The sequence below is a fragment of the Peromyscus eremicus genome, unplaced genomic scaffold (assembly GCF_949786415.1).
Source record: "Peromyscus eremicus unplaced genomic scaffold, PerEre_H2_v1 PerEre#2#unplaced_120, whole genome shotgun sequence".
Taxonomy (NCBI): domain Eukaryota; kingdom Metazoa; phylum Chordata; class Mammalia; order Rodentia; family Cricetidae; genus Peromyscus; species Peromyscus eremicus.
Window position 1 is genome coordinate 442185 of NW_026734359.1, and position 19014 is coordinate 461198.

Genomic DNA, 19014 nt, shown 5'->3' on the forward strand with positions numbered 1-19014 from the left:
ACTGTGCAGCTAAGGGTGATCTTATAATCCTTAGTGTGGTTTGAATATGTCCCCCATAGGCTCATGTATTTGAATACTTGGTCCCAGCTGGAGGCACTGTTTGGGATGGTTATGGAACCTTTAAATGGTGGAACCTTGCTGGAGGATATAATTCACTAGAGGTAGGGTTTGAGGTGTTCTAGGCTGGCCCTATTTCCTATTCTCATTCTACTACAGTACTTCCAAAATAACATGACTGGTTGGCCTTGAGGCCATTTCGTCCCCATAATAAACCCTTTCTCTCCTAAGCTGCTTCTGTCAGTGTATTTAACGAGAGCAACAGAAATGAAACTAATACACTTTGACCCTTTGTCTCAAGTGCTGGAACTGCAGGTTTATCCTTCCGCACAGTTTACATGGGGTTAAGAGGATCAAACTCAGAATGGCATGCACAATAGATAAGCACTCTATCGCCGAGCTACACTCCCAACTGTGTTTCATGATTTGACTTTAGAACTTTATGAACATAGTTATGTATAAAACTACTATAATTTTTAATTAAATAAAAAAGGAAAGGACAAGATACGCACTCATGAGCACTGCAGGAACAGACAGTGAACACTAAGCAAAGGTTCATGAAGCAAGGCAGAAATGAGTTTTCATCCTTCAGACAGGTCACATTCAGGTGAACAAGTAACTTTTCCCCTCAACCACATGTTTTCCTGAGGTGCTGTGAAGTGTGTGATTCCTCTGTCCACCTTTAACTTTGTTAACTGCCAATAAACTAATTTTGTTGTATTTTTCAAATTATGCTCTTTATAAGAAATGGGAAGAAATGGTACTTTTTAAATTTTGTGTTTAACACAAAACTTGAACACTTAATGACCATTCTTTCACCTTAAAAATGCTTGTACATAGTTTGGGATGAAATCACTATTTTGCTCCTATTCCTATTTTTACTGGCAAGTGAAATAGCAGCCATGATACCCTGTGAATATTTCCTTAAGCAAGCACTTGGGGGGATTCAGGAGATGAGGAGTTCAAGGTCATTCTCAGCTTCAAAGGGAGACTGAAACCAGCATTTCTCTATACAATGTATTTTGTCTCGGTAAGGAAGGGAGAGTATGTTTTTCATTTTTATAAAAAGAAGATGCAATTCAAACTAGACTATTCCAGAGCAATGTATGGATTTAAGAAATAGATAATAGATGATGAACAAGTAAAAGTTTAAAGAGTACCACAAGACCACTTTCACATCAGAAAAATCAGGGACACATTAACTGGTACAAATATGAAAAAGTACTAGAAAAGGGGACAGCAGGATAAGGATAAGGAGTAACATGAGAACAATCTGGATAAGGAGTAACATGAGAACAATCTGGAAAAAGAGACCCATCACAAGAAATACCTGTATATAACGAGGATTCTTTCAATTCCATGAAAGTGTCTTTCCAATTACTGTACCAAGGAACACTAGCTTTAATTGACCGATCTGATGAAGAAAATACGGCACCGTTAAGCCAAGCTATGAGGTAAATATCTAACATTTACTGCTTAAACAGAATGAGTGAAAAGTATGCCAACTCCCTCTAACAGCAAAACCTCAATGCAAACTTCTGGACATTTAACTAATGCTGCATTAGAATGGATAAATAAGCTTTTAAAATAACCCCCAAAGTACCAATCTGTCATGATGGTACCTTATTCAAATTAATTCTGTACTTTATTGTATCTCATTCCAAGTTTCCAGAGACAAAATGTAGCTCAGTGGTAAGGTAAAGTGCTTATACTTAGCATGTGTAGGGCCTGAGGCTCAATCCCCAGCAGCCAGATAAATAAACTGAAAGGAGTTGTTTTGAAGTAATAAGGGAGAAGCGAGAAGCTGAAGAACTCCTTTTCTTTTCATTTATCCTAATAGTTGGGTTTTTTCTAAAAATTTGTCTAAACAGTTCAGCTTCAGTAGTATCTCTGCCTGCTTTTAAAAGCAGAGAGTACACAAACTCTCTTAAGTAGAAATGCTGGAAGACCTCTGAGAATACAAGTAATGTAATTAAATAAGTTTTCACAATCAAATAACTATACTATTCCTATAAACCATCTAGAGAAAACCATTTTAACAAAATTCTTAAAATTAAATCTGTTCCATAGTTAACAAACAGCAATTTAAAAAAATTCACCTCTAGAGAAACTATATGGCCCCAAAGAAAACAATTACAAATAATTGTAATAAAACTGAAAACCAGACACTTCCAACTCTACACAGCCTCACCACAAAATGAAGAACTGACTGATGAGTTTTCCCTGTACCCAGTAAACATCTGAACACCTCAATGTGAAATAGAAAGTTTTCAACAAATGTGAAGAACTTTTCAACATGAAAAAGACCTAACAGAAAAAGAATATGAACGAGATAAAAGGTGCAGAATAAAAGAAAACTGAAAAATAAAAGGTCACTAACAATGAATTAAAATTAATTTATCAATATCCTGAGTTAACATTCTTAAAAAAGAAAGAAAGAGAGAGAGAGAGAGAGAAAGAAAGAAAGAAAGAAAGAAAGAAAGAAAGAAAGAAAGAAAGAAAGAAAACAGAAATCAAATACATATCTTGGGGGTTGGGGTGGAGACCAGGTCTCACTATGTAGCCCTGGCTGTCCTGGAACTCACTATGTAAACCAGGCTGTCCTCGAACTCAGAGATCCTCCTGCCCCTGCTGGGATTAATAGCATGTGCCACCACACCTGGTCTCAAAGAAATATCTTTTTAAAAAAGACAACATTAAAATTTCAACAGAAGAGCCTTATAAAGTAAACAGACAAAACTCTGCAATATTCATAAAAATGATCAGAACACTGAATATCAATTCAAATTCTACAGCCAACTAAGAATAGCTCCAGGAAAGAAAAATGAAGAAATAAAGAATTCAAGAACATTCCCAGGATGGTTACAATTGCTCACTCCCGGGAACTCAGAAGCCCTAAGTGGCTCAATGTGCATCTCAAACAGCAGAGCAAAGAGCCTCTTCTGAGTTATTTAAAGCTGAAAATAAGTAGGGTTCTTAAGAACAACACTAAAAGCTCAGAGGAAAAGTATCAAATCTGAAGCATTTCTAACCGGTACCGGTAAACCATCAGTCAATCATAAACTACATTTTCATTAACTTCTCAAAAATTTTATCCTAAGTGGTTGGAGAGATGGCTTCATGATTTTTTTTTAAAAATACATTATACACACACACACACACACACACACACAGACTTTTTTTTTTCAGTTTCTCAAGACAGGGTTTCTCTGTGTACCCACCATGGCTGTCCTGGAACTCACTTTGTAGACCAGGATGGCCTCGAACTCACAGAGATCCGCCTGCATCTGCCTCCCGAGAGCTGGGATTATAAGCATGCACCACCACCACCCAGTAAGATGACTCCTTGTTTAAGAGAATTAGCTGCTTTTCCAGAGGACCCAAGTTCTGTTCTCAGAACCTGGTGAGCCATGTGGTGGTTCACAACTATCTATAACTCTAGTCCTGGAGGATCCAATGATCTCTTCTGGTCTCCATAGGCACTGCGTACATGTGGTGCACAGAAATACATACAGTTAAAACACCCATACAAAAAATAAAAGGAAAGCATTCTAAGAAATTTTTAATTTCTTAAAAAAATATATTTAAAAAGCATTATCTTCTATACACCTTTCCCAGAAAGCTACTAAGGAAGACCCCTCCATCAAATCAAAGATATACACCACAAAAGATAAAAATGAGTCAAGCCCGGTTACTCTTGCCTATCATCCTAAACTTCAGGAGCTGAAGCAAAAGAATCCAGCACTGAGTTGGAAATGAGCCAGAGCCAGTGAGTTCTAGTGCAACATGTATCACAGAGCAAGATCAGACAGAGAGAGAGGTTTGAATGAAAGAGAGAGTATAAAGAAAGAAAAATTGACTAGCTGGTTCAGCAGGTAAGGCCCTTGCTACTTGATGTAAGCCTGAAAATGAGTATGATCCACAGAACCTACAAAGACCTCACAATGTCCTCTGACCACACATGCATCATGGTACACACTTCATACACACATACACCCACAATAATAATGAGGATGATGACACTAATATTTGTAAAATAAAGTGAGAGAAGGAAAGGAAATCTCTAGGATAACTGTGGAAAGTGCCTTGGAGTCAATAGTCCAGGATGGAGTAGATGAACATTTTCCAACTTTTTTTTAATCTTTCACCAGTGAGTATTTTTGTTTTGAGACAGAGTCCCATTGTGTATTCCAGGTTGGCCTGGAACTATGTAGCCCAGGCTGGCCTTGAACTGGGAGCAACCCTCCTGCCCAATTAGATTACATGCATGAGCCACCATTCCCTGCTGTCTCTAGACTTTCTTTTTTCCTCATTACTCCCTCCCTTCCAGCTTTCCCCAGCTTGAGGTCATGCATATGCTATGCATATGCTCATTCACTACACTATATCCCTGGCCCAAAAATGTTTGAAATTATACATGAACATGCAGGGACATGACCCTTTGGAGAAATAAGAACCTGTGTAATAACTAAAATATTTTGTCCCCAAAGCAATTTTCAACTCCCTGGGGGATGATATCGTCCTTACTGATGACATCAGTGATACAGAAAAGACTCTGGAAGAAGATCGTGATAAAGAATTACTTGAAAACTGATCTAACCAATTCAAAGTCCTACTCAGGAACTTTAAGAGACTACAAAGACTGAACAAAATGATTTTAAGGATTACTATAGTGGTTCGAATAGGTATGGCCCCCACAGACTCATGTCCGAATGCTTGGCCCATAGGGAGTGGCACTATTAGGAGGTATGACCTTGTTGGAGGAAGTATGTCACTGTACGGGTGGGCTTTGAGGTTTCAGATATGCTCAAGCTATGGCCGGTACAGTCTCTCCTTCTGCTACCTGCAAATCTAGATTTATAACTCTCAGCTCCTTCTCCAGTACCATGTCTGCCTGCATGCCACCATGTTCCACCATGACAATAACGGACTAAACCTCTGAAACTGTAAGCCAGCCCCAATTGAATGTTTTCCTTTATAAGAGTTGCTGTTGTCATGGTGTCTCTTCCCATCAATAGAAACCCTAAGACAGAAGTTGGTACCAGGGACTGGGGTATTGCTGTGATAGGCCTGACCATGCTTTTATTTGGAGGAATGTGAACTTTGGTACTTTGGGTTAGGAAAGCAGTGGAATGCTTTAAGCACTGCTTATTGGATCATACTAGTAGGAGCAGAGAAGACAGTAGTGCTGGGGGTGACTAGATCTGTGAGGGCTACCTCAAGAGATTTCAGAAAAGAATTTTAATACGTGGCCTAGAGATTGTTCTTATGATGTTTTGGCTAAGAATGTGGCTGCTTCTAAAGTGAAGAAATTTGGATTAATTGCGCTGGCAAAGGAAATCTCAAAACAGTCTAGTATAGGCTATATTGTGTGGTTATTAGTGTTCACTCTTATAAGCAAGCTGAACAAGGAAAAACACAAAATATACAATTTGAGGAGAAAAGGAGTATCAGGAAGCAGAATGGAAATAAATCCTGTATTCAAGGAGATAAACAGATTAAAGATATTAAATGGAATAAAAGGAGTGGTAACTTTTATTCAGAGCAAGAGCCTACCCAATTAAGCTTCCAACTTGTGAAAAGGAATTAACAGCTTAGGCCCAGGCATGATGGAACAAACTGAAACTTCAGTACTTTAATCCTAGTATTCAGAAGGCAAAGGCAGGCAGATCACTAAGTTTGAGGCCTGCCTGGTCTACAGATAGAGTTTCAGGACAATCAAACTTAGGGAGCGAAGGAAACCATGGAAAACAGAAAGCTGGTGAAGATATAATTAAATAAGGGGGCCATGTTCCTGCCTCAGTAAGCAGCAGAACTTGGCAACTTCGGTCAAGTGGTTCTGGCTTTAGTATTAAGGACAGAAGAAAGGGGTTACGGAATCTCCCTCTGCGACTAAGGAAAGCTGTTGAGGCCAGGCATGTGTCAGAGGTATCCCTGAAGGGAGGCCGAGAGAGGCCACTGTGTGAAACTATGAAAGTGAAGCCTAGATTGCCTCGGAGACCCCAAGATGCTGGAGATGCTGGACTCATGAAATACCTACCAAGGAAAACTGCCAAGTGGGAGTGGAAACAGCCCAAGAGAAAGAAGTGTGTTATAGTCAACAAAGTTCAAAGGAGTTGGAGATCTGAAGAGCACTTTGACATCAGACATGGAGATACAGAGTTTGGAGTTTGCACAGATGGTTTTCAGTCTTGCTTTGGTCCAGTATTTCCTTATTATGTTCCATTTCCTCCATTTTGGAATGGTAATTATATCCTATGCCATTATGTTAGAAGTATGTGATCTGCTTTTTGATTTTATAAGGGATTACAATTAAGAGACTACATGAATCTCAGAAGAGACTTTGACCTTTCAACTTTTAAACACTGTTGAGATTGTGAGAGACTATGGGGACTTTTGAAGTTGGACTAAATGCATTTTGCATTATGATATGGCTACAAGCCTATGAGGGCCAGGGAGTAGAATGTGGTGGTATGAATAGGTATGGCCCCCATAGACTCATGTTTCTTCAAAGCCAACAGAAACCCTAACTAAGACAATGCCTATCAACCCCAGAAAGCCGGGGAACAGAAGTAGGAAGCACAAGAGTTGGAGGCTTGCCGGTCAGTCTGTCAGTCTATCAGCCTAGGAAACCTAGTGTGGTGGTTTGAATGAGAATGACACCCACAGGCTCACATGTTTGAATGCTTAGTCCCTAGTTGGTAGAACTGTTTGAGAAGGATTAGGAGGTGTGGCCTTGTTGGAGGAAGTGTCTCACTGGGGAGAGGGGAGGATTTAAGGATTCAAAAGCCCATGTTAATCCAGTCATCTCTCTACCTCACGGCTGTTGCCTCAAGATACAAGCTCTCTGATTACTGATGCTCCCCAACATGATGGTCAGGAATTCACCCTCTGAAACTGTAAGCAAGCTCCCAACTAAATGTTTTCTTTCTTTTATAAGTTGCCTTGGTCACGGTGTTTTGTCATTATAATAGAAAAGCAACTAAGATACTTAGCAAGACCCTATCTCCAAAAAAGGGAAAAAACAAAAAAACAAACCCCCATAAAACTATTTTCATACATGATAGGCAACTCCTGTCTGTATCCTCTTAGCACTTTGGCATGACAGATAGGTCATCTCTACTACAATCATTATTTCTATAACATATTATAAATCAGAATGTATTATGATTATTGATTAATAATGATCTCTTTACTTGACTGTAAGCTTATAGCGCATGTCTTATACATTTCTAGGTATCAGTGCAAAGTGCATAGCAGAAAATCAATACATCTGAAAACCAAAAATGTTAAGAGCCTAGCTAAGTTTAGCAGTGCAGGCCTGTTGAGAGGTTGAGGTAAGAGGATTGTCACAAGTTCCAAGCCAGCCAGGACCCTATCTCCAAGAAAAGAAAAGAAAAGAAAAAAAAAAAAAAGAGAGAGAGAGAAAGGAAGGGAGGAAGGAAGAAAGGAAGGAAAAAAAGAAAAGAGGAAGACTTTATAAAATAGCTTCACAGAATCTGGAAGAGGCTGTACTCACCGAAAATCCCAGCATTTGAGAGGTAGAGGAGGAGAATGAAGGAGTTAGGGGCAGCCTCAGCTACACAGAAAGCTTGAAGCCTTCCCCTGTGAAAGAAAGAACTGGGCATGATGGTGCACACCTTTAATCCCAGCACTTAGGAAGAAAAGGTAGGTAGATTACTGTGAGTTTCAGGCCATCTAGGCTACACAGTGAGACTGTCTCACAGAGCAAGAGCATGAGAAAGGGTGGGAGAAGAGGAGACAGAGGGGAGACAGGGGAAGGATAGAGAAGAAGAAGAAGGAAGGAGTCTAGTCAAGTTTATGTTTTCAGAGAGGAGACAAAGTTTCAAACTGTCAGCAGCCTACCTCAGTTACCCCATTAACTCAGGGCTTGTCATATGTAAGATTAAGATATTAACATCTGACTCCTTGCCTCTCATACCTCAACACTGATGACAGGAAAACAAATCTCAAATTCTACCATTTCTCAGGTAAATATGTAAAATTTTCCATCACATTAAAATACATTATACCAGAAACTGACTAATCCTGTATCTAAAAATTCAAATTCTTTTGACTGGTATAGCACAGTGGTAAGCTGACTGACTAGCATGTTTTAAGGTCCTGGGACAAATCCTAGCATTATAAAATAAAAAGAGATAAAATGAAATTATCAGATTGATCTATGTTGCTGAAATTAAAATTAATGGCAAAGAAAGGTATGGAAGACTAAAACAGTAATTCTACACATATTTGTAAGTATACATACTTATAGACTAATTATCATGTTGACCTACAACCTGCCATTAAGTTCTCTGTACATAGAGGCAAGATTTGGTTTACTACTACTATTACCATTATTATCATTATCATCATCATCATCATCATCATCATCATCATTATATTAATGTATGGGGATGCATTGTACCACATCATCATCATCATCATTATTATATCATCATCATCATTATTATATTAATGTATGGGGGTGCATTGTGCCACATCATCATCATCATCATCATTATTATATTAATGTATGGGGGTGCATTGTGCCACAGTGCCTATGTGGAGGTCAGAAGACAACTTTGTAAAGTCAATTCTCTCCTACCACACTCCCACGAGTTCTAGGCCTCAAACTCCAGTCATCAGGCTTGCATGTCAAACACTATACCAGCTGAGCCATCTCACTGGCCCAGGAAGGTCTTTAGCTATACAATTAGGAAGTATAAAAGTGTCAGACTAAATTAAACCAACCTAAAAAAAGTAAGCTGCTGTTTTTAAGCAGTTGAGAGATTGTAATTAGATTAATTACATTAATTGATATTAATATTTCTAATATTTCCCTTTTAAGAATTCACTATGTATTTTTCATAAGACTTTGGATACTAGAAAAGAATCACATCAAATATTAACTCACTCTACATATTAACGTGTTATTTTCCTTATCAGTCTTATTATAAAAACATTTACTACCTAAACCAGTGTAAGAAGCACTTATAAAACTATGTACTTACATCTGTTTTATAAACATTTCCACTTAACACGAAGCAAGATTAAAAGTATAATAACATGCCTTTCATTTAATAACAATATCAAATCATACAAAAAAAAACCATGTTATCTATTATTAGTTTTATCGCGAAACACTGATTACCCTAGGTTACTTACTACAGGTGCTAGAAACAAAGAAGTTCCTTCCTGGCTGTGAAAGTGTCTTTCAGCACTGCTCTATAGGCCCAGCTCTAGCACCTTGTAAGCCATAAAGTACTTGAATGAAAGGTCTCCAAGACAAAGAATTATTTTCCTAACAAAAGAAATTTCCATTTAAAAAAAATATCAACAGTTGTTACATACCACTGATGTTAAGGTCATAATCCCCCGCTGTAATCACATTAGCCACTGATCCTTCTGCAGGCTGGCTGCAAGAAACGACATCATTCAAAAGCTTCCCAATGGCTCCCGGCTGAGGTGGCTGGGTGACAATGTTGCTTACTGCTATCTTCAAATTTTTAATTATATGCAGTTGATTATTAGGATCTCTCATGTGAACTTTTAAAAGAGAGAAAGAAATTTTAAATTAACTTAGTATAATGTATCATAAACCAAAATTGGGTTAATGGTTTTCAAACACAGAAGAATCTCAAATCAGAAACTAAGAATTAAAAGAATATTCTTCCAGGATACAACTGGTTTACATTTTTTCCCTTACAAACCAAAAGAAATGCCTAACCTATTAACCATAAACTCGTTCCTCTTAGACAGCCATAGTGGCACATGCCTATAATCCCAGCACCTGGAAAATAGAAGCAGAAGGATCAAGAGTTCAAGGCCAGTCTAGGCTATGTGAGACTCTGTCTCAAAGAGGAAAAAAATATTCCTTCCTCTCACACAATGCTACACAATTTCCCTATAGGCCCTGTTTCCCCTACATTCAGAGCTGTCCAAAACCACCACCCATAAAGTACCCAGACACTTTTCTGGCTTTTGGAGGCAGGATCTTTGTATGAAGCATGGGTGGCCTTGAACATACAGTGATCCTACTGTCTCAGCCTTCCAAATGCTGGGATCATAGATATATGTCACTATGCCCAGCTCCCCACAAGCATTTCTACATCTAGGCTTATTTATAATTTAATCAGTTACAAACTAAATTTCCATAATTTCTTGTGCTTCCTCAGACACTTCTAAAATTTTAAATTTAAAAACATAAAGCTCATCCAGGTGTGGAACACATACCTATAATCCCAGCATTCTGGAGGCATAAACACAGGGATTATTTTGAGTTCCAAAGCAGCTTGGTGTACAAACCATGTTCCAAGCAAGCCTTGGAACATGAGGGATACATTTCAGAGGTAGAAAAAAAAAAAGGGGGGGACAATAAAATATTAAAATATTACTCAGGTGTTGTGGCTCATAACTATAATTCAATCACTCATGCAACTCAGGCCAAAGAAATGCCTTGCTCTAAGTTCAAAGCCAGTCCAGACTACAAAATGGGACACTGTCTCAACCAAAAATAAATAATAGTAATAAAATAAAATATCAAATAGCATGTGTTTTGAATATTTGCACGTGTATTTTAAATAACATACGTGAGATAGTGGACAACTCAATCTCCAGAGTCCAAGATGGAAAGAGAGACCCAAGTACTGCAAGTTGTCCTCTGCTCTCTACATGCACAACATGGCATGCACATACTCATACACATCATACACACATACACAATGATTTAAAAAAATAATTTTAAGTTATGTGCAAAGTGTATTCACAGTAGCTGACCTGACTATTTAAAGATGAAAGAAAACCAAGAGAAAGAAGGAGGATTACAACCTAACTTACAGTAATTTTAAAGAAAACGAAAAAAAGCAGACACAAGGCTGAGGAACACAGTTTGGATCTCCAGAACCCACATAAAACCAGACACAGGAGTCCATATGTCTATAATCCTAGCACTCCCACAGAGACATGGGTGTCGGAAACAAGAGGATCCTGGGATACTCACAGGTCAGCTAGCATAGCACATGCAGGAGTGAACAAAGAGACCCTTGTTCAAACAAAGTGGAAGGAAAAGACAGCCACCGAAGGTTTTCCTCTGCTCTGCGCGCGCACACACGCACACGCGCGCGCGCGCGCGCACACACACACACACACACACACACACCATGGGCACACATATGCACATGTACACACACAAAGGTTTAAAATGATGACAAGTTTTGCATTTTGTAGCTGAACAGTGGAGATGAAGTTATTGTATGCTCTGCATTCATCTATGATGATTGTTTTCTTATTTAAGTACACACAGACCTCCCTCAATAATTGAAACTTCCCAACTGTATAATTATGACACAGAAAAGGAAAAGGGAAAAGGAAAGGAAAAGAAAGAGAACCGCCAGAGTACTATGGTATACTTCTGAAATCATCAGGAACATACTCTGCAAGTATTTTCCTTAAGGTTGCTCTATAAGTAACAAATACTATAAGCAGCAAAAACTGTAGCAAACCTTCCTTTGAGGGCTGGGAACAATGCTATAATATACTTTCCTAGCATACTCTAGGTCTTATATTCAAACTAGAAACCTCTCTCTCCTCTCTCTCTCTCTCTCTCTCTCTCTCTCTCTCTCTCTCTCTCTCTCTCTCTCACTCACCTTAGAGATTAATTACCTAGTTACATCAACATAGGAGTAGTTGTGGTGGTTAATATTGTCGTCTTGACAGGATCCAGAGTCACCAGAAGACAAACCCGAGTATGCCTGATTCTAGACTGGATTCAGGAAGTGAGAAGACCCACCCTGAATATGGGCTGCATCACATCATGGGCTCAGGTCCCAAGCTGAATAAAGGAGGAAGAGAAAGTGAGCTAAGCACCCCCACTCATTTCTCTCTCTGGGGACTGGATGGGAGGTGACCAAACAGCCTCCTGTTCCCGCTGTCATCTTCCCATGATGGACTACAGGCTCCAAAGTCAGCCAAAATAAACTTTCCCTCCTTTATGATACGTCTATCAGGTATGTTGTCATAGCGATGAAAAAAGAACTAATATAGAACTGACAGCAGAAGTGGGACAGTTGTGGTGATACACCTGACTATGTGATTGTTAGGCCTCTGAGACTCAGTCATAGAAGAATGTCAAAGAACTTAGAACTCTGGGACTTAAAAAGCATATGAATGTTGTAAGAAGAGTTTAACATGCCACTCTGGTAGGAATTTGGAAATCAGATTGCCAAGAAAAACATCAGCAATGGCGGTCTTGCTTATGGGGTTTCAAAGGGGAACAAGGCTCCACTGGGAACTAGGCTAAAAGCCATTCATGTTATATTCTGACAAAGAATCTGGCTGCCACTGCCTATGTTCTAACAACTTCAGTGAGGCTGAATTCAATGGCTGGCTGATATCAAGCCAGACAGCATCTGGGCTGTGTCTTGATTACTGCACACTACTTTTACCCAGGTCTACAGTGAGAACAAATGGAGCAAAATAGAAAAAAAAAAACAAAACAAAAACAAAAACAAAAAACCAAAAAAAAACCATGCCATTTGTTGAGAAAAAGGAATTTAAAGCTGATCAGCAAGGGATCAGCAAGATGATTCAATAGGTAAAAACATTTGCTGCCAAGCCAGAGACTGGAGTTTGATCCCTGTAGCCTACATGTTAGAAGAGGAGAACCAACTTCTTCGTAAGTTCCTCTGACCTCCACACGAGCGCCTATACACATACACACAGACACATACAATAAATATATAAGTGTAAAAAAATAAAGCTGTAGACAAGCCATGTTGGTGAGAAAGGAGATGTAATTATTAGAGATTGGCAAAATTCTAGAGAAACCTGTTTTGAACTGAACCAATAGGAAAAGTGCCCAGAGAGCAAGACTCCGTCCTTTTAGTACTACATCTTGTGAAAATCCAAACTCCCTTAAAGGGGTCTGAACAGAATGCTACTGAAAGGGTGCCCTGCTCAAGAACAACTACAGGGAAAACTGTCTCCCTGGAGTCATCCTGGAAGGCACAGGCAACAATTAACTGTGGTCCAGGGGCCTATCTCTAGCTGGCAATGCTTAGCATCATATACATGGTACTAGTTTTACAGGCATGGAAGCTGCAAGAATGAAGGGACATAGAAGGCCAAGGTTCTAAAACACCACTGAGGCACAGCAATGTGTGGTGGGGTTGGATTCCCTGCTAAGAGAGCCTAAAAGACCACTAGGTGAAGCTGAGAAGGTGAAGCCTACGCAACACTGGGAGACCTTGGGATGCCACAAAAAGACCAGGGCAATGGGATATCTGCTGAGGAAAGCTACAGGAATGGAGTGAAACTGGTTTGAGAGACTGTATGTGCTGCAGGTGGCAGACCAGGAAGGGTGGAGCTACCCAAGCTACCAGGAGCACAGTCCCAGATACCCAACAAAGAGCTGTAGGATTTGATGTTTGCCCCGCTGGGTTTCAGTCTTGCCTTGGTCCAAATAGTCCTTGCTATACCCTCATTCATTACTTTAAAGATGGGAGTGTTTATTTTGTGTCATCCCACATTGAAGTATGTCATCTGGTTGTTGTTTTTGTAATTTATTTTTTAGGGGCTCACTGTGAAGACATCAGTGTCTCAGAAGAAACTGTACTTAACTTCAAAATAGTATGGTACTGTTAAAAACTGTAAGAACCTTTGAATTTAGACCGAATGCATTTTACATTATAAAGTACTTTTATGTGCCTATAGGGACAAAGGATAGAAGGTTATGGCTTTAAAGTGATTTTTTGGAGGTGTGGGGGGAATAGATAGGAGCACAAGCTGTTCTTCCAGAGGACCCAAGTTCAATTCCCAGCATCCACATGGAGACCTACAAACCATCTGTAACTTCAGTCCCAGAGAATCAGACAGCCTCTTCTGACCTCTGAATCAGCAGTCATAAACATAGAAAAAAAGATTAAAATGTTTAAAGTGATATTATGTGGGTATCAAGTTGACAAGGGAAAGATGTGTGGTGGTCAATATTGAGTCAACTTGACAGGATCTAGAATCATCTAGGAGACTAAATATCTGGGTCTGACTATAAGGGTGTCCACAGACAGGGTTAACTAAGGAGGAAACCCACTCTGAATACGGGTGGCACCATCCCATGGGCTAGGGTCTCAGAAATCAATGGAAAAGAGGAAGAGAGCTGCCTTCCTAAGTACAGAGTGGCACGAGCACCTCCTTGTACTCCTGCTGCCTTCCTCACTGTGGTAGACTATATCCTAGAGTCAGAATACACCCTTCTTCCCAAGTTGTTTTTGTCAGGTATTTCATACAAGAATAGAAAAGTAACGAAAACAGTGCTAGGATGAAATGCTTTAGGTTTGGGGTAGAGGTAACTCATAAAGGTCCTGACCCCTGAATATCAAAAGAAAAAACAACAACAACAAAAAAGCAAAGTTTATAACTAAAAGAAATTTAACTTAAAAAATGATTATGATGGTTATAACAACAAAGAAAAGTGTGGTGGTGCATACCTGTAGTACCACTTGGTAGGTGGAGGCAAGAGAATCAGGAGTTCAAGGCCAGCCAGACCTAAAACTATAGAGAAGGAGGGTCGGGGGAGCTAAGGATGGAGATGAGGAAGAAGAGGAACAGGTGGGAAACGGAAAGAAAATAAATTAGAGAAGCTGCCTTTCAAAGACATTTCCTAAACTTATCTGCCAAACTTCTCTAGTCTGTGCAGAAAAACTATTCAAATTTATAGAGGAATTACAATCTATTATTTTTAATCACTTAAATAAATTTAATCAATTTCAACACATTAGCGTACATTCTTCCGAAACTGTAATTTAAAGTTAATGTTTAAAGTGAAATTTTCTGAAAACACATCTAAAATGATACAATGAAATACTATTTAGAATTATTAGAGAACTACCATCAAACAAACAGTAAGGCATGATTAACTCTTTGAAGCCTACAGCCAATACAAATCTCTGAAAATACTAGAGGACTGAGGACACAGCTCAGCAGTACATAAATTTTGTGTTTTTCTTTTATGGTGGTGAGGGATGAATACAGGGCGTATGCACTCTAGATAAGCACTCTAACTGAGGTACATCCCTAGCTCTGTTTGTTGTTGTTGTTGTTTTTCTTTAATCCTTTTTTTAATTGAAAATACATTTTTTTCATACAATATGTTCTGATTATGGTTTCCCTTCCCCATACTCCTCCCAGTTCTTCCCCACCTCTCCTCCCATCCAGATCTATACACCCTTTCTGTCTCTAGTTAGAAAACAAATAGGCAGTTAAGGAATAATATTAAAAACAAAAAGATAATAAAAAAAATCTTAAAATGACAAGACAACCAAACAAGAAAAAGAGCCACAGAAAAAGCATAAAAATGCATATAGATACAGAAACACACGTTCTCACACACAGGAATCCCATAAATAAATAAATAAACAAACAAACAAACAGACAAACTGGAAGCCATAATATACATGCAAAGGACCTGTAAGGTTTAAAAAAAAAAAGGCCTGACGTCAGTAGGAGACACAGACCCTCCAAAGACGCTACTGGGTTTGTTTTATGTTGGTAGCTACAGTACTATTTACAAGCGTAAACAGGCATCCCGTAGTGTCATAAGGTCCCAGTTCAATCTCCAGCATCATAGAAAAGAAGTCGTAGGATCACAAAATGTGTGAACAGTGAATACAAGTTAAATCTGGAGCACACATCAAGAACATACAAAACCATTGAACTGTGCTTCATTGGTAGATTCAGTGTATTTAATTCTTCATAGGTTTTAAAAACATGCAAGAAACCTTAACTGGCTCGCTATCATCTAACTTACATGTACTTGAAGCCTAATAGCTATTTTTAAGGTCCTACACAAAAATGGTACTCAAATTTCTTCTAGTAACTGTCTTTTCAGTATAATATTTAAACTATGTGTTTTTCTACTGAAGCCTAAAGATAAATCTTCTGGAAATACTTGACTGTACTAAGCCAAGTTTTGTGGTGGTATTGTGTTCCTCAAAATACTGTGCACCCTAATAAACTTATCTGGGGTCAGAGAAAGAACAGCCACTAGATACAAAGGCTAGAAAATGGTGGCACTCACACCTTTAATCCTAGCACTCCAGAGGCAGAAATCCATGTGTTCAAGGATACAGCCAAGCATGGTGACTCACGCCTTTAATCCCAGAAAGCAAGCTTTTAATCCCAGGGAGTGGTGGTAGAAAGCAGAAAGGTATATAAGGCGTGAGGACCAGAAACTAGAAGCATTTGGCTGGTTAAGCATTTGGCTGGTTAAGCTTTTAGGTTTTGAGCAGCACAGTTCAGCTGAGAGCCGTTCGGATATGAGGACACAGAGGCTTCCAGGCTGAGGAAACAAGATCAGCTGAGAAGTTGGCCAGGTGAGGTTAGCTGTGGCTTGTTCTGTCTCTCTGATCTTCCAGCTTCACCCCAATACCTGGCTCAGGTTTGATTTTATTAATAAGAACTTTTTAAGATTCCTGCTACAAAGTTTGATCTCAGAAGTCAGGGCAAATCAAACAAACCTGCTGGCCACAAATAAAATCTAGTCTTGTTTGTTTGTTTACATTCCTTTCTCTGAGTAAAGAAATTTTAACTTGGCTCTACAGAGATAGCTCAGTAAGAGCTGTTCTTCCAGGGGACCAGGGTTCAACTCCCAGCACTCACAGGATGGCTAGCAACCCTCTGTACCTCCTCCAGCTCCAGGGGATCCAAAGCCCTCTTCTGACCTCTGCTGTCAATGAATGCATGTGGTGCACAGACACACATGCAAGCAAAAACACCCATACTTGTAAAATAAAAGAAAATCTTTTAAAAAAGAAAATGTAACTTGTTTTACTTGGATCCTGAAATTGTACTACCTAAATGATATTCTTATGACTTACTTCCTAAGGAAAAAACAATCTTTGAAGAATCTCTATATGACACACATTCCATAAAGGGAAAAAAAAGCCCCAAAATTTATTTACCAGCAACAAAAAGGCGGTGGGATGTTACACGAAATTTCTGAATATATTTTTTTCCATTAAGTTGGAGAATTTCACAAATGCATACATCCATATTCTTATTATATACCCATTCCACCTCCCCTATATGAACTCCCAGCCCCCCTCCAAAATTAATGTTCTACCAAATTTTTTTATGCTGACACTGTAGTCTATATCTTAATTACCTTTGAACTTTTTCTTCTTTTCTGAATGTTTCCTTATGTAATTCAAGCTGGAATCAAGCAAGCAATCCTCCTGCCTCAGCCTCCAAAGCAATATGATTACAGACATTGTACCATGGCAGCTTAAACTTTTTAAAAATTTATAACAACTCATATGACCCTTATAAACTACAAACTCAATGGCCTTGCTCAAGAACTCGAGACTGCCTCACAGTTACCACTAGAAATGAAATCTAGAAGCCCCTTCCTGAAACTCAGCTTCTCCTCTCCCCAGCATCTCCTCTGAATTCTGTACCCCACAAGATTGCTTTCCCACTACTCTCCCCTAAACACTGACTACAATTTATACCTTCTGACCTAACCATTTGACAGCAGTCTTAACTGCAAACATCATAGAATCTGCAATCACCTGGAAGACTGGGCATGCCACTGGAGGGTTAGCTTGATTACGATGGTTATCCATCTTGATTGTAGAGGGAACTATCTCCTTAAAAGGGACCCTGGACTGTATAAAATGGGAAACTAGAGTTTGCGATCACTACTGGCTCCTAACTGTGGATGCAATGTGACCAGATGCTTCAGGCTCCTTCTGTCTTCACTTCTCTGCCATGATGGACTGTATCTTCAGCTGTGAGCCAAAATATCTCAAGTATCTCAAGCTGCTTCCGTCAGAATATTTTATCACAGGAACAAGAGGAACTAAGACACCATTCTACCTCACTCCTTCTTGAATACATGGTGAATGCTTTTGTCTTTCCACCACCTCTCTGTCTATCAACCACCTCACTGTACTCCTTCCTAATCTTTCCCATGCTTCAAGGAGAAATACAAGTGGACACAAGTTCACTTCTATCCCCGCACCATCACAGAAGGCCTACGGAGTCCTTAAAAATGCACCTACTCACAAAAGAGGATATTTAAGCAAAAAGCACACCATTTTTAAAACACTTTAGCAACAAAAAAAGAATGCAAAACCTCCCACTTATATCTTTTATATTGGATACCTATTGAAATAAATCTGCCAAAACTTTGGAAATACATGGATCAAATAAGTTACATTATTGGAACTAATCCCACCAGGGCTGGGAATATACCTATGTGCAAAAGAAAAAAGGTTAGTGCAAGAGGCCCAAGTTCAACCTTCAGCATCAAAAGAAAACATATGCTATTTTTTTCTTTATGTATTATCATGGTTACCAAAAATTTTAACTATATATATGAGGCCTGACGTGGTAACACACCCTTGTAATCCTAATCCTTAGAACACAGAGGCAGGAAGATCAAGAGTTCCAGGCCAGCCTAGATTACATGAGACCTTGCTCTCCAGTATAAAAAAGTAATTTTAAGCACACCCAAGAAATTAGATGATTTTGATTATTCAGATCACAATATCCTGAGTCACACTACCTGTTTTTAAATCTTTCCTAGATACAAAACTGCAGATAAGCTATTATTTCTATATCTCAATGTCCTCAAATTTAAAAAGGCAACAATGGCCAGGTGGTGGTGTACACTTGTAATGCTGGCATGTAGGAAGTTGAGGTAGGAGAATCATTGTGTGCTGGAAGCCAGCCTGGGCTACATAGTGAGGTAAGGCCAGCCTGAACTACATAACTAACCCTGTCCCAAAATAGCAACAATAATGACAATTAGTAAGTGGAAATAACAAAAGACTCGGTGACTAAAAAAAAAGCTATATGAAACAGGTCTCAGGTATTAGCATTGTTTATTTTTCTTAACACATCAGGAAAAAACACACACAAAGTCAAATTGACTTCCGGGGTTCATTTTTTATGAAT

At 39.0% G+C, this 19014-nt stretch overlaps 2 protein-coding genes across 3 annotated transcripts in view; both read right to left on the bottom strand.

Moving 5' to 3' along the window:
- LOC131901605 (uncharacterized) overlaps nucleotides 1-19014 on the bottom strand; it is a 270045-nt gene that overhangs the window by 217661 nt on the left and 33370 nt on the right. The gene's annotated exons all lie outside the window — the stretch shown is intronic.
- Nucleotides 1-19014, bottom strand: part of LOC131901615 (uncharacterized) — a 36918-nt gene that overhangs the window by 13898 nt on the left and 4006 nt on the right. Inside the window, exons 3-4 of the mRNA XM_059252717.1 lie at nucleotides 9412-9606; nucleotides 1388-1471 (exon numbers count right to left, since the gene is read on the bottom strand). Coding sequence (XP_059108700.1) covers nucleotides 1388-1471; nucleotides 9412-9606 — 279 coding nt within the window. The remainder of the gene's footprint in view (nucleotides 1-1387; nucleotides 1472-9411; nucleotides 9607-19014) is intronic.